The 13,292-nt window shown below is 36.4% G+C and overlaps 1 protein-coding gene across 4 annotated transcripts in view; it reads right to left on the reverse strand.

Moving 5' to 3' along the window:
- Positions 1 to 13,292, reverse strand: part of ADK (adenosine kinase) — a 560,128-nt gene that overhangs the window by 111,428 nt on the left and 435,408 nt on the right. For all 4 annotated transcript variants that reach the window (XM_004049615.4, XM_055353393.2, XM_004049614.4 and 1 more), the window contains exon 8: positions 8,208 to 8,243. In XM_004049615.4, the coding sequence (XP_004049663.2) occupies positions 8,208 to 8,243 (36 nt within the window). The remainder of the gene's footprint in view (positions 1 to 8,207; positions 8,244 to 13,292) is intronic.

Genomic DNA, 13,292 nt, shown 5'->3' on the forward strand with positions numbered 1-13,292 from the left:
TGACAAATATGCAATGTGGGATTCGATTCTGGAACAGAAAAAGGAAACTAGAGAAAAAACGGTTGAAACCAGAATAAAGCCTGTATATAGTTCAGTTATTGTAGTTCAATGTTAATTTTCTGTTATTCATTATACTTTGGTTATGTAAGATGTTAATATTAGGGGAAACTGGGTGAAGGGTATGTGGGAATTCTGTACTATTTTTGTAATTTTTCTAAGACTAAAGTTATTTTAAAATAAAAAGTTAAAAATTGTTGTGAGGATGAAAGAAGATGAGGTAAGTGAAATAGCTTAATGCAATTTTAGCACATGCTAAGAACTTAAATATTAATTTATTTCCTCTAATTACTCTCATTTTAATACTCTCTAAAATGGTTACATACTTAGGTTGCCCCAAAATCGCTAGAAAGGGCTTCAAGAGTTTTGAGTATGGAACATTCAATTATAGTATCTATAACGAAGAAGATGAAGACAGGGAGGAGTAAGAAGTATGAGTTGAAAGCTCATAAAATTGAGCTGTGAGCCATGTACATAGCTCTAAAGTGCTCATTAAATCTTAACTTCTCTAGTCAGTAGGTACTATTATTATCCCTATTTTATAGATGAAGAAACTAAAAGCCATGTATAAAGCTCTAAAGTATTCATTAAGGTAAGGCGTGGTGGCTCATGCCTGTAATCCCAGCACACTGGGAGGCGGAGGTGGGTGAATCGCTTGAGCCTAGGAGTTTGAGACTAGCCTGGGCAACGCAGTAAAACTTCATCTCTACAAAAAAATACAAAAATTTGCTAGGTGTGGTGGCATGCGCCTATAGTCCCAGCTACTTAGGAGGCTAAGGTGGGAGGATGGCTTGAGCCTGGGAGACAGAGGTTTCAGGGAGCTGAGATCACGCCACTGCACTCCAGCGTGGGCGACAGAGCCAGACCCTGTCTCAAAAAAAAAAAAAAAAAAAAAAAAGAGAGAGAGAGAATGACATTGGAATTTTGATAGGGATTGCATTGAATCTACAGATTGCTTGAGCCCAGGAGGCAGAGGTTGCAGTGAGCTGAGACCGTATCATTGCATTTCAGCCAGGGCAACAGAGTGAGGCTGTCTCAAAACAATCAATCAACCAATCAATAAAATAAAGTACTCATTAAATCTGAACTACTCTAGGCAGTAGGTACTAATACAATATGCCATTGTATAGATGAAGAAACTGAGTCAGAGACGTTAAGTAATGTGCCTAAGGTCATAAATACAAGTAGTGGAGAACAGACTAGCACCCACAGTCTGACTCCAAGGATAATAACACTTAACCATTATTATAGTGCTTCTATAAATGCTAGCAATGTGCTTTTTGTTGTTTTTTTATCACAAAACTATAGCATGTTCATCCTAAACCATTTTCCTACCACATTCACAAGTCATTCCTGATCTTGTGTTTAAGTTTGCTATTTTTTCTTAATTAATTTGGCTCATATTTTTACTCCAGCGAATTTCAGTGTTTTTTTTTTTTTTTTTTTTTTTTTGAGATGGAATTTCGCTCTTGTTGCCCAGGCTGGAGTGCAATGGTGCGATCTTGGCTCACTGCAACCTCTGCCTCCTGGATTCAAGTGATTCTCCTGCCTCAGGCTTCTGAGTAGCTGGGATTACAGGTGCCCGCCACCACACCCAACTAATTTTTGTATTTTTAGTAGAGACGGGGTCTCACCATGTTGGCCAGGCTGGTCTCGAATTCCTGACCTCAGGTGACCTGTCCGCCTTGGCCTCTCAAAGTGCTGGGACTACAGGCGTGAGTCACCGTGCCTGGCTGAATTTTAGTTTTTGAGTTCCAAGATATTTTTCATTTCTCGCCGGGCGCGGTAGCTCACGCCTGTACTCCCACCACTTTGGGAGACGGAGGTGGGCGGATCACGAGGTCAGGAAATCGAGACCATCCTGGTTAACACAGTGAAACCCCGTCTCTACTAAAAATACAAAAAATTAGCCGGACGTGGTGGCGGGGGCCTGTAGTCCCAGCTACTCGGGAGGCTGAGGCAGGAGAATGGAGTGAACCCGGGAGGCGGAGCTTGCAGTGAGCAAAGATCACGCCACTGCACTCCAGCCTGGGTGACAAAGTGAGACTCCATCTCAAAAAAAAAAAAAAAAAAAAAAAGATATTTTTCATTTCTCAAAGTCATTTTGAAATCTAATCTCCTCTTCCAACATGTTAGAATGTGTGAGAGAAAGCTGTGTGCTTTATAGTAAAGAGCACCAGACATAGAGAGCTGAGCTCTGGTTCTGGCTACATAATGTATTAGCTATGTGACTGAAAAAGTCATAGAGCCTTTTTTTTTTTTTTGAGATGGAGTTTGGCTCTTGTTGCCCAGGCTGGTGTGCAATGGTGCAATTTCAGCTCACTGCAACCTCCACATCCTGGTTCAAGCAATTCTCCTGCCTCAGCCTCCCAAGTAGCTGGGATTATAGGCATCTGCCACCATACCTGGCTATTTTTTTGTGTTTTAAGGGGAGATGGGGTTTCACCATGTTGGCCAGGCTGGTCTCGAACTCCTGACGTCAGGTGATCCACCCACCTTGGCCTCCCAAAGTGCTGGGATTACAGGCGTGGGAGCCACCACACCGGCCATATAGCCTATTTTTTTAATCTGTTGAACTGATATGGCAATACATGCCCTACATATCTCTCAAGGTTTGTGCAAGTATGAATGTATTAATGATATGTTGGGAAAGGTTTTATAAACTGTGAAGCATTTTATAAATGTAGAAATATGGTTTTATTGTCATTGGTGATCACATTGTCTTCCAAATCAAAGAACATACTCTCTTCATTCTTTTTTTTTTTTTTTACCTATTTGTATCTTTGAATTGAAGATACATCTCTTTTAGACAGCATATAGTTAGACCTCAGTTTTTTTATCTAGTCTGAGAATTTCTGCCTTTTTATCATATTATTTACTCCAGATTAACATTATTATTAATACAGTTGAATTAATATCTGCCATTTGCTATTTGTTTTCCATATATCATATTTTAAAAAAATATGTTCTATCCCTTCTTTACTTCCTTGTTTTGTATGAAATAGGTATTTTCCAATGTAGCATTTTAATTTCTTTTTTTTTTATTTCTTCTGTTACACACAACTTTATTATTTTGGTAGACCTACATTTCATTTGAATTACTAGTAGTGTTACTATTACTAGAAATTTTTTTTAATCATACTTTAATTTCTGGGATACCTGTGCAGAACGTGCAGGTTTGTTACAGAGGTATACACGTGCCATGGTGGTTTGCTGCAGCCATCAACCTGTCATCTACATTAGTTATTTCTCCTAATGATATCCCTCCCCAACCCCCCACCCCACAACAGGCCCCGGTGTATGATGTGGCCCTCCCTGTGTCCATGTGTTCTCATTGTTCAATTCCCACTTACGAGTGAGAACATGCAGTGTTTGGCTTTCTGTTCCTGTGTTAGTTTGCTGAGAATGATAGTTTCTAGCTTCATCCATGTCCATGCAAAGAACATGAACTGGATTCCTAAAGGATCTAGAACAAGAAATACCATTTGACCCAGCAATCCCATTACTGGGTATATACCCATAGGATTATAAATCATTCTGATATAAAGACACATGCCCACATATGTTTGTTGCAGCACTATTCACAATAGCAAAGGCTTGGAACCAACCCAAATGCCCATCAATGATAGACTGGATAAAGAAAATCTTTATTCTATTTTTAACCAGCTGGTTATACAAAGGTTAAGCAATCCTGTCACAGTCTACCTAGTTCTGTAGAAAACCAACTGTAGTGTTTCCACACATTGAGTCATCTAGCCATACCATTTTGTTTTGTTTTCCAAATAGAAACTCCTTTAATAGTTATGCTGTTTATATGATGTGTCAGTGCCAGATTGATCTCATATTCTGTCCCCACTAACTCCATTCCAGTCACACTGGCCTTCTGTCTGTTCCTGGAGTACATAGTACATTAAGTTCTCTCTCGTTCAGAGACTTTTATAGTCCTGTTCTCTCTGTTTGAAATTTGTTTTGCTGTTTGTCTCGCTTTTTTTTGTCATTGCTAGATATTCATATTTTTAGGGTCATTCCATAGCCATCATAGCTAAAATGGGAACCCTTCCCACATTCTCTTTCATGGTACACTCTCTGGTCACTTCCACCTTGTCCTGGGGTCTATCAAAGTGGTATGTACACAGTAAGAGCTCAGTAAATATTTGTTGAATAAATAAATGATTAAATGAAGAGAATTAGAAGACTAGCTTATTGCTTTCCCTTAACTGAACAGTTCCAAAATTGTCCTCTTTTGGGGTTCAGGCACCTACAAAAACAACACTGCACTCTCTTAGCCAGCAGGGCCTGATGTAGGGTCTTATTTTCAGAAACTCTGAAACTCTGAGTGATCATTCATTGCACTATTTATATTTGTGAAGAACACAGGAACCTAAAAATCACCTAAGGTAATTCTTTGGTAATCAACACTGCCTGAATACATTCTCTGTAGACTTTCTATCCATGCTGATCAATGAAACTTTCTGTGATGATGCATATGTTCTATCCTGCATTATCCAATAAAGTAGTCATTAGTTACATAGTCTATAGAGTACTCAATATGTGCGTAGTATGACTGAAGGACTGAATTTAAAATTTTACATTTGATCTTAGCCAAAAGGCCAAGAAGCGATGAATTTTAAATTTTACTTAATTTTAATTAATCCTAATTTAAATAGCCACATGTGGCTAGTAGATGCTGTATTGGATAGCACAATTCCATACTTTTCTCTTTCAGCGGTGTAAGATGAAAGAATCCTCATTGGTCAGAGAAAGACTACAAGTCTAGGATCTTCTGGGTAGTCAGGGCTATGGAGGAAGTGAAAAAAGGGAAAAGGATTGCTTTGTTTCCCCTATGAGCGGAAGTATTATTCTTAGAGATCTAAAATTTAAAAAAAAATGAAAATTTATTACTTGGAGTAAAAGGAAATAAATGATCCAATAGAGAAGGTATGAATTCTCTTCATCATTTGTCATTTACTCAGTTGCAGAGACAATGAAAAGATAGAGAATATATATATTTAGGTTTTGAGGTATTTTCTTCACTTTATTTAAATCAATTTTCAATAGTTTAAAAAAGGCTTTATAATGAAACATGCTTTTGAGCACCTTATTTTTATTTATGTTCTAAAAATACGAAATTTAATCAGTTCGGCTCAAGAAAAGCTAGATTTAAAAACACACTCCAGTCTGAACTGATTTTCTAGAATAATAAAAGGCCTTATAAAACTTTTTACCCCAAGAATTGTCATTTTAAATTCTTAGCAGGTCTGTCATTTAAATCAGGCACTATGCAATTTTCCATCACCTATATATATATAAAAAATCCTCTCTTATGCTTTGTGTTCTGCCCATCTCCAGTTTTTATCTCATTCTCCAGTGCTCTCCTAAGCTGCTGCTTCTCACTGAAAACTGCCGAATTCAGTTTAAAGATTTTTTTTTTAAAAAGTAAAATTTGCAGAGAAGCTAACCAGAATAATAATCAATTAAAAAAAAAACAATGCCACTGAGAATATTTCCTGACGAATAAACACTGGTTATTTTTAGAGGCGCTTGGATTGGTCTGTCAGCAGCCAGATCACTAGTGGCAATACTCAGTGGCTTTTGGAACTGATTGGGATTTATAGGAGAAAATGAGGGTAGGACAGCGGCACTGATGGAAGGAAAAAATACTCACCTTTCCTTTCTTTTAATCTTTTCACTTCTTTCTTCTCATTCATGCTCCAAATTTAGAGTCAAAATTAAAGTTAGAAGGGATAAAATGCAGATTTTTGTCTAGTTTGTCACACTAGCCAAGAGTATTAATGCATTTTCACACAGAAAACTATTAAGATAAAGTGATTTATTTTTGTTTTATTCCTTAAGAATACCAAGTTTCAAACCTATGCTTTGCCATTTCTGTCTAATGACCTAGGAAACTTTAGTGACATTATAAAATCATTGAATTTCTCTAGATAGTGTTCCATACATGGATTACATTTGATTAAAAATATCTATTTGAGGGTACCCTACTCATGGTTCAAATATATTCTGCAATGCTTGTGATGGTTTTGGGAATCTACAAAGAGACACATCAAGACACTATGTGCTTTATTTAGTCTAACATATCACTGTCAATATCACTGACAGAGCAGTTTTGCTATGTCAGGAGGTAATAAGGTATGTGATTATAATCATTATCATTTTGCTTATATGCTGTAATCAATTATGGCAGATTTATGGCAAAAACAATTCAAGAATCAGTAAGTAAGAACTAATGGAAAGGTGAATATAGTGCTAGTTAATGGAAAATAGAAAAAGTAGTTTGTTGCTATGACTGAATGTAAACCAGGCACATGAAAAGCAAGTAGCTCAAGGGGGAAATAAAAGTATTAATCAGGCTTAATAAGCTATTTTTAAAAAACTGCTATGTAGATACTACAGGATCATGATCATTTGTTATATAACAAATTATATTTCTAAGTATCTGCAAAATTGGTTATTTTATAGAACCAAAAATACATTTTTTATGGTAACAGTAAACTGACAGGATACAAATGTATGTTCTGAAAGTTTTTTTCTATGGAGAATTCTGATGTATCAACAGATAATATAATTTTTGTAATATTAAAACTTAAAATAAGTAAAACTTTAAAAAATTCCTGAAAATTTTTATTTATATTCTCATGATCAAAACATTTGACTTTTTAATTGACTATTCCCGTGATTACATTTTGTCCTACATATAATTGCCAGTTTGGGAAATTAAAATGTGAAACTTAAATTAGAAAAAAACCCACCACTTGGAAATCCTTTTTCTAAATGTGACTTAACCCTAGATTTACTATAATATGGTAAAGCATAAAAAAGCAAACTTGTAAGAAACTATCACAGCTCCTAATAATTGAGTACAAAGAAGCAAGTTTCCCTACTCTGGAGTAGTTCTTTTATAGGATCTTCAGAACAGAATATCTGTATCACATGTCCCTTGTCTTCCTCTATGAAGAGGAAGCTCTATGTCTGGTTTGTCAAGTCTGATGACATGAATAACATGAACATGTATTACTTTGCTGCTTGATAATCTGCCTTTACTACATTTAAAAAGAGTTTCACAAACTCATATAATATCTTTCTCTAGAGTTCAAAGTGAGCTTACTAGTCCTTACCGATACTATTCAATCACCACTCACCTCTTCCCTGTTTGATAGACAATACTGAATATGCAAATAAAAAGAAAGTTCCTACATTTCGGCTGTGGTTAGATTAAATTTTTAAAAATTACTACCCTGTAACACTTTAAGTTGCTGTAAGAACACAGCATTCTACATAGTTCACTCAATAAATATCATAGTCATAAACAACTCCAACTTAGTTAATTCTCTGTCAGTTAACCTGGGTTCATATTAGTCAGTGTTTTCTAACAATCAGTTGGAAGAGGGGTATTATACAGATAAAAATCACGGTTATCTCAGTTTTGCCAACAACAACCACATGGAGTTTTGAATCTTGACAGGATAACACTTATATCAGGAAAACAGAATTAGGACCTAGAAATTAAATCCAATTATTGATATTTTATTTCAGAAAATGTATGTATATTTTATGCTACCTCCATCTCCCCAGAAAAAAAGAGGGAGAGAGAAGAAAAGATAGGCTCAAACAGTAAGTTTATAAAAGCAGGATTTAAATTAATCAGTTCCTAACAACTGTTAAGTACAACCTTTTAGAAATTAATTTGCATAATGATAATCTACATGTGATAGGGCTGAAATTATTTAAACGACATTATATTTCATTATTTAGTCTTGTTCCACCACTGCTTTAGCAGTGAATCCTTATGAAATGTAATGCAGCTAATGAGGTAGCTTTTTAACTGAACAAACTGACAGGCCCCATATCTGCAGAGGCAGCTTGAAACCGTGCCCAACCTCTTGGCTTCCCAAGAGGCTTTTCAAAATTCAATAAATAACATCTGTAGGCGATGTTGGGTGCAGACCTAGCAGAGTGCGTCATAACACTGTGCTGGCAGAACAAAGAAACCATGACGACTGCCAAGTTTCCATGGCAACTGCTGCGAGGCTCTGAGAGTATAATAGCACATCAATCACTGTCCAAAAGAACTTCATTATCAGCTAGAAAAAACCTTTAGGATCTGTTTAGTGTGCAATTGTGGGTTAACTCACCTCAAAGCCTTGCTCTCTAGCAAAAGTGGCAGCTTCCTGAAATAAAAAAAAAAAGAACAGTTAATTATAAAGTGCTCGGTAATGAAGAAATAATCCATTTTTTGAAACTCATTCAGTCTTCTTCTTTACACAATTATCTCAATATACCCACATAGTTCAATTTTTATTCTTACAGCAATAAAGATTTCTTTTTTCCCTTGGAATAATAATAATAAAAAAAGGCAGCCTAATGTCAACACACTTCACAAGTTGGAATAAAGAAGATGTAGTACATGTTTTTACTGTAGCTGCCACAGTGAGTTCAGGTGTTCTGACCTCAGCAAAGAAAGACAATCCAAGGAATATGCTGGTGGTTGTGTTTTTAATTAAAACAATACCTCTCAAAAAGCTCTTATGTAGAGAAGAATGCCTGCTAATAAATGTATAAATTCAGAAAAATCATCTTTTTGCAATCCTCATAATGAAATTTATGCAGGCAAGGATCCTCAGTAGATGTTAAACTCATTGGGTAAAAAGGATGATAGGGAACTGGGTATTTCCATGGAATCAAAGTATCTCAGATTATATGCTGGTCACGGGAGCAAAGCATAACTTTATAATGGAAGGATCAAGCTGTCATCACTTTAACCCAGTGATCGATGCTATCACTTATCATCACTAATAGTGGGATCACCAAATATTCTTTGCCGTCTGTTGTGATGCAGTGTGAAGTTCACAGCATCACCTATAAAGTATTCTAACCTAAATAATATGAATTAATCAAAACTTTAGTCCAGTAACTTGCAGTCTATAAGAAATACAGAGGATAGGGGAACAAGTTAAAGTATACGCAGAGAAAGCAATTGAAAAAATTCATAGGGTAGGACATTCTGTAGGACAACTAGCTTAATGTTTTTAACAAGTCAATGTAATGATAAAGTAGAAAAGGGAAAATGACCAAGAACAATGTATAAACCTTAATTGGTTTACACAAACCAGCTATAAAAGACATTTTTGGGACAAGGGGAAAAATTTGAATCTGAAATGAAAATTAGGTAATATTAGGAATTATCAGTTTGATTTTAAAAGTCCTTAATTCTTAAGATGAATCCTGAGGTATTTAGAAATGAAATGTCATGATATATGTAATTTATTTTAGAATCCTGCAGAAAAAAATTAAAATGAACCAAAAGTGGCAAAATGTTAACAAGTGTTAAATCTAGATGTATGTGCTATGTAGGGGTCCAATGTCTCCTTTTTTGTTTGAAATTTTTTATAATAAACAGTCCAAAAATCCTCTTTAATATAAGATGACAGGGTAACAATAGTTGAACATTAAAAATATGTATGGTTAAAAAATTTTAATATGCAAAGTTCTTCTAGATTTTAAATATCTTAAGGACACAATCTAATGATTATTATATACCCTAAGGCTCTTATAACAGGTTACTAAATGACAAAAATACATATGTGTAATCAAATCCTTTCCCTTTCTTCACTCTTTGTGCTTATACTTTAATTTTAGGACAGATAGAAAAGGGAGGCAATATTACTTTTCAACTCTATTTCCCTCTTGAAAATGAAAAAAAAAAAAAACTGCAGACAACTGTCAAGAGTCTCTACATCTTAACTTACATTCTTCCAAAATTATCTTTGCCAAGAGATATTAATAGAAGGATGGGATTTGAGCCTGAGTAGTGAGCAGATCCAACTCAACTAAAACGACTGTAGCATCAAGCCATGTAAGGCAGAAAGTATAGTCAGTGTCTTCAGCAGAAATTTGGGAAAACACTGGGAAAAAAATACATGTATGCACCTATGGTACGATGTACTAATAACATATAGGTTAGATAACCATTTTGAGGATTTAGAAAGGTCAAAATGTATGATTACAGCTAAACACTGAAGTCAACAGGAAGTGTTAAGTTGAAAGTACAACTCCTTACGCTATTTACTAGAGAAACATAAGCCTGACGAAGTTACCCTTAGTTCATGTAGACAAAAATAAGCAAATAAATATTGATCTTGACAACTGGTCAATTTGTGCAAGCAAGGTTAGAACTTTGTACATCACATAGTCAGTAACATTTGCTGGCGGTGATATCAAGGAATAGGATAAGGTTCAAAAGCTATTGATGTAGTGCTTCCCAAGCTGTCACTCTGAACCAAGCAAATTCTTATATGAAAAAGACAACAAAAAAGCTATACTAGAACCACTTATTCATATGGAACTTCATCAGAGACATGAGAGAACCCCAGGGGACTGTAAGACAAAGTTCAAAGGAAGAATGTGTAGGACTAAAATTGCACTAAGCCATAAATGCTCAAAATTCACATACAGTAAAATTTTTTTAATGTCCAGTTTTGCTCAAATATAAGAAATTAACTGTAAAAAATTTATATGTGTGTGTATATGTATACATATGTGTATATAAATATGTGTGTGTGTATACGTATATATATATATATATATATATATATATATATATTTTTTTTTTTTTTTTTTTTTTGAGACAGAGTTTTGCTCTTGTAGCCCTGGCTGGAGTGCAGTGGTGCGATCTCAGCTCATTGCAACCTCCGCCTCCTGGGTTAAAGGTATTCTCCTGCCTCAGCCTCCCGAGTAGCTGGAACTACAGGCGTGTGCCACCACGCCCAGCTAATTTTGTATTTTTAGCAGAGATGGGGGTTTCACCATATTGATCAGGCTGGTCTCGAACTCCTGACCTCAGGTGATCCACCCACCTTGGCCTTCCAAAGTTCTGGGATTACAGGTATGAGTTACTATGCCCAGCCCAAAAAAATTATTTTTAAAAATTAACTGTGATCTGTTATGGTATGGAGCTGACTAACTGCAAGAAGACACATATATAAATGTCAAATCATTATCTTTTAAGGAAACCAGGCCCTAGGACACTTCCATGTCTGTAAACTATTTCAAGCATCAACATATTTCTGACTGAGGAAAGATGTACTTAAAAAAAGTCAACTCAATTTTTTGTCTTAGTGCCCCCTCACACAGGTTTGCTGAGCTGTGCCCTATCACTAGAAAAGCTAAGCTTGTTGTTCTGTGGCTTAAAATGATCTTATCTTCTGACTTCCTCCCACCTTCCTTTGATCTTGGACTGGTGCCCCAAGTCACTCCATTAGAGAAGGCAGCTGGCTCGTATCACTGCAGACTTTCCCACAGCTAACCTCTGATCTGAAGGTGTTTGTAGGTACAATGATGGAACAACATTTATTTTTCCCTGTCAGCAAAACAAACAAAACAACATGGGGGAACAGTTTGACCCAGTAAGAATTTTAAGCAGAATTTTAGTTGTCAGATTCATGACATGCAGAGGCAGAAAGAAAAGACATTAGGTCAGAAAGTAAGGAAGAAAGAATAGGCATAGATGGTGGGCAGAAGAGCAAGACAGGTTCCAAATATCAGAGATAATTCCAAGTGAACTGATCGCACTAAATTGAAAAGGACTTTTTAGTGTGCCTTTGCAGTAAAAGTGAGAAAAGAAAACAAGCAAGTCCCCATCTGTGCTGCCCCAGGGCGCCTCGTACTGAGTTTCACAAATCTAATGAAGCAGTCAGGTTAAGATCCAACCACAGAGTGGATGTGACATGTGGAGAACAGCTCGGGTTAGAATAGAAAAGCAGGGCGGTTCCTAATGCAGGTGATTATCCGTGTGATAATCATTATATTTACAGGCTTTCCATTTTAGATCTGACATCAAAAATCACAAAGGAGGAGGGATTAAGGAAATAAACAACCGACACAGAGGCTTTCCTGCTCCCCTGAGAGTACAGCACTTTCATTCATGCATGACAAGCAACAAAAGCAAAACTAAACAGGCCAGGAAAGAGTATTTCTGAGAAGGCTGGATTTCACATTAACGCTTTTTTTCCATTTTGATAACTTTCACTATTACTCAGTTTCTCAGTCAGGTCACATTTTCAGAATCAGTTCTCATTGTTGTCTATGCGATAATACAGTATCATTTTTGGTTTACAATGAATGATACTCACATAATATGTCCTTTACAAAAACAGACCCATTTTTTCCTTCCTGGAATTGAGTGTTGTGAATAAAATGACATATAATTAAAGTCTTAGACTCTCATCTATACCACACCACTTAGGTTTTGCAGTAGGCTTGCTGCTTCAGCAACCAGGGTAAAACAACAACCAAATATAGTTTTTGAATGGAGGTTAGGGAAAAACTATGTTAATCAGATTAATGAAAACTATGGAATACTTACATTAAGAGCTATTTAAAGGGATTAGCAAGCCACTATTAAAAAGCACAATCCTCAGATTATGCAGGAAAGGAAAGAAACTCAAGTGCATGTTTGCGTATATGAAAGACAACTATGGAGGATAAAACTTTCTCTATATTTCATCTGATAACACAAGTTCTTATAAAGTAGAATTATCTATAATCAATATTAAACTAAAACCATAACTTGCCCATACTCACTGCAATTCCAATTATTTGTTACTAGTTATATAGAAACACAATGATTTCTGTATACTGACAAGCCAAGGGGGAATGGAGCCACCAGACCAGGTCTGTTTTCTTACTTTGCTTCTTCATCTCTCCATGCAACAAACATTTACCTCCTAAGTGTAGTTTTAGGCTGCTAGCATCTGTGTACATGTGTGTCATTGCTACAGCTGTTACAGGCCTTATAATGATATTAGACTTTGACTCAATAATACTATAACTCCTAAACGGAGTGGTATAGGTTAGAGTTTAAGACAGGGGGGTAGGCCGGGCGCGGTGGCTCACGCCTGTAATCCCAGCACTTTGGGAGGCCGAGGCGGGCGGATCACGAGGTCAGGAGATCGAGACCATCCTGGCTAACACGGTGAAACCCCGTCTCTACTAAAAATACAAAAAATTAGCCGGGCGTGGTAGTGGGCGCCTGTAGTCCCAGCTACTCGGGAGGCTGAGGCAGGAGAATGGCGTGAACCCGGGAGGTGGAGCTTGCAGTGAGCCGAGATCGCGCCACTGCACTCCAGCCTGGGCGACAAAGCAAGACTCCGTCTCAAAAAAAAAAAAAAAAAAGACAGGGGGGTGTCTGTCTTTCTCTACATATATGTATAAAAATCTCT

The sequence above is a fragment of the Gorilla gorilla genome, chromosome 8 (genome assembly GCF_029281585.2).
Source record: "Gorilla gorilla gorilla isolate KB3781 chromosome 8, NHGRI_mGorGor1-v2.1_pri, whole genome shotgun sequence".
Lineage (NCBI taxonomy): Eukaryota > Metazoa > Chordata > Mammalia > Primates > Hominidae > Gorilla > Gorilla gorilla.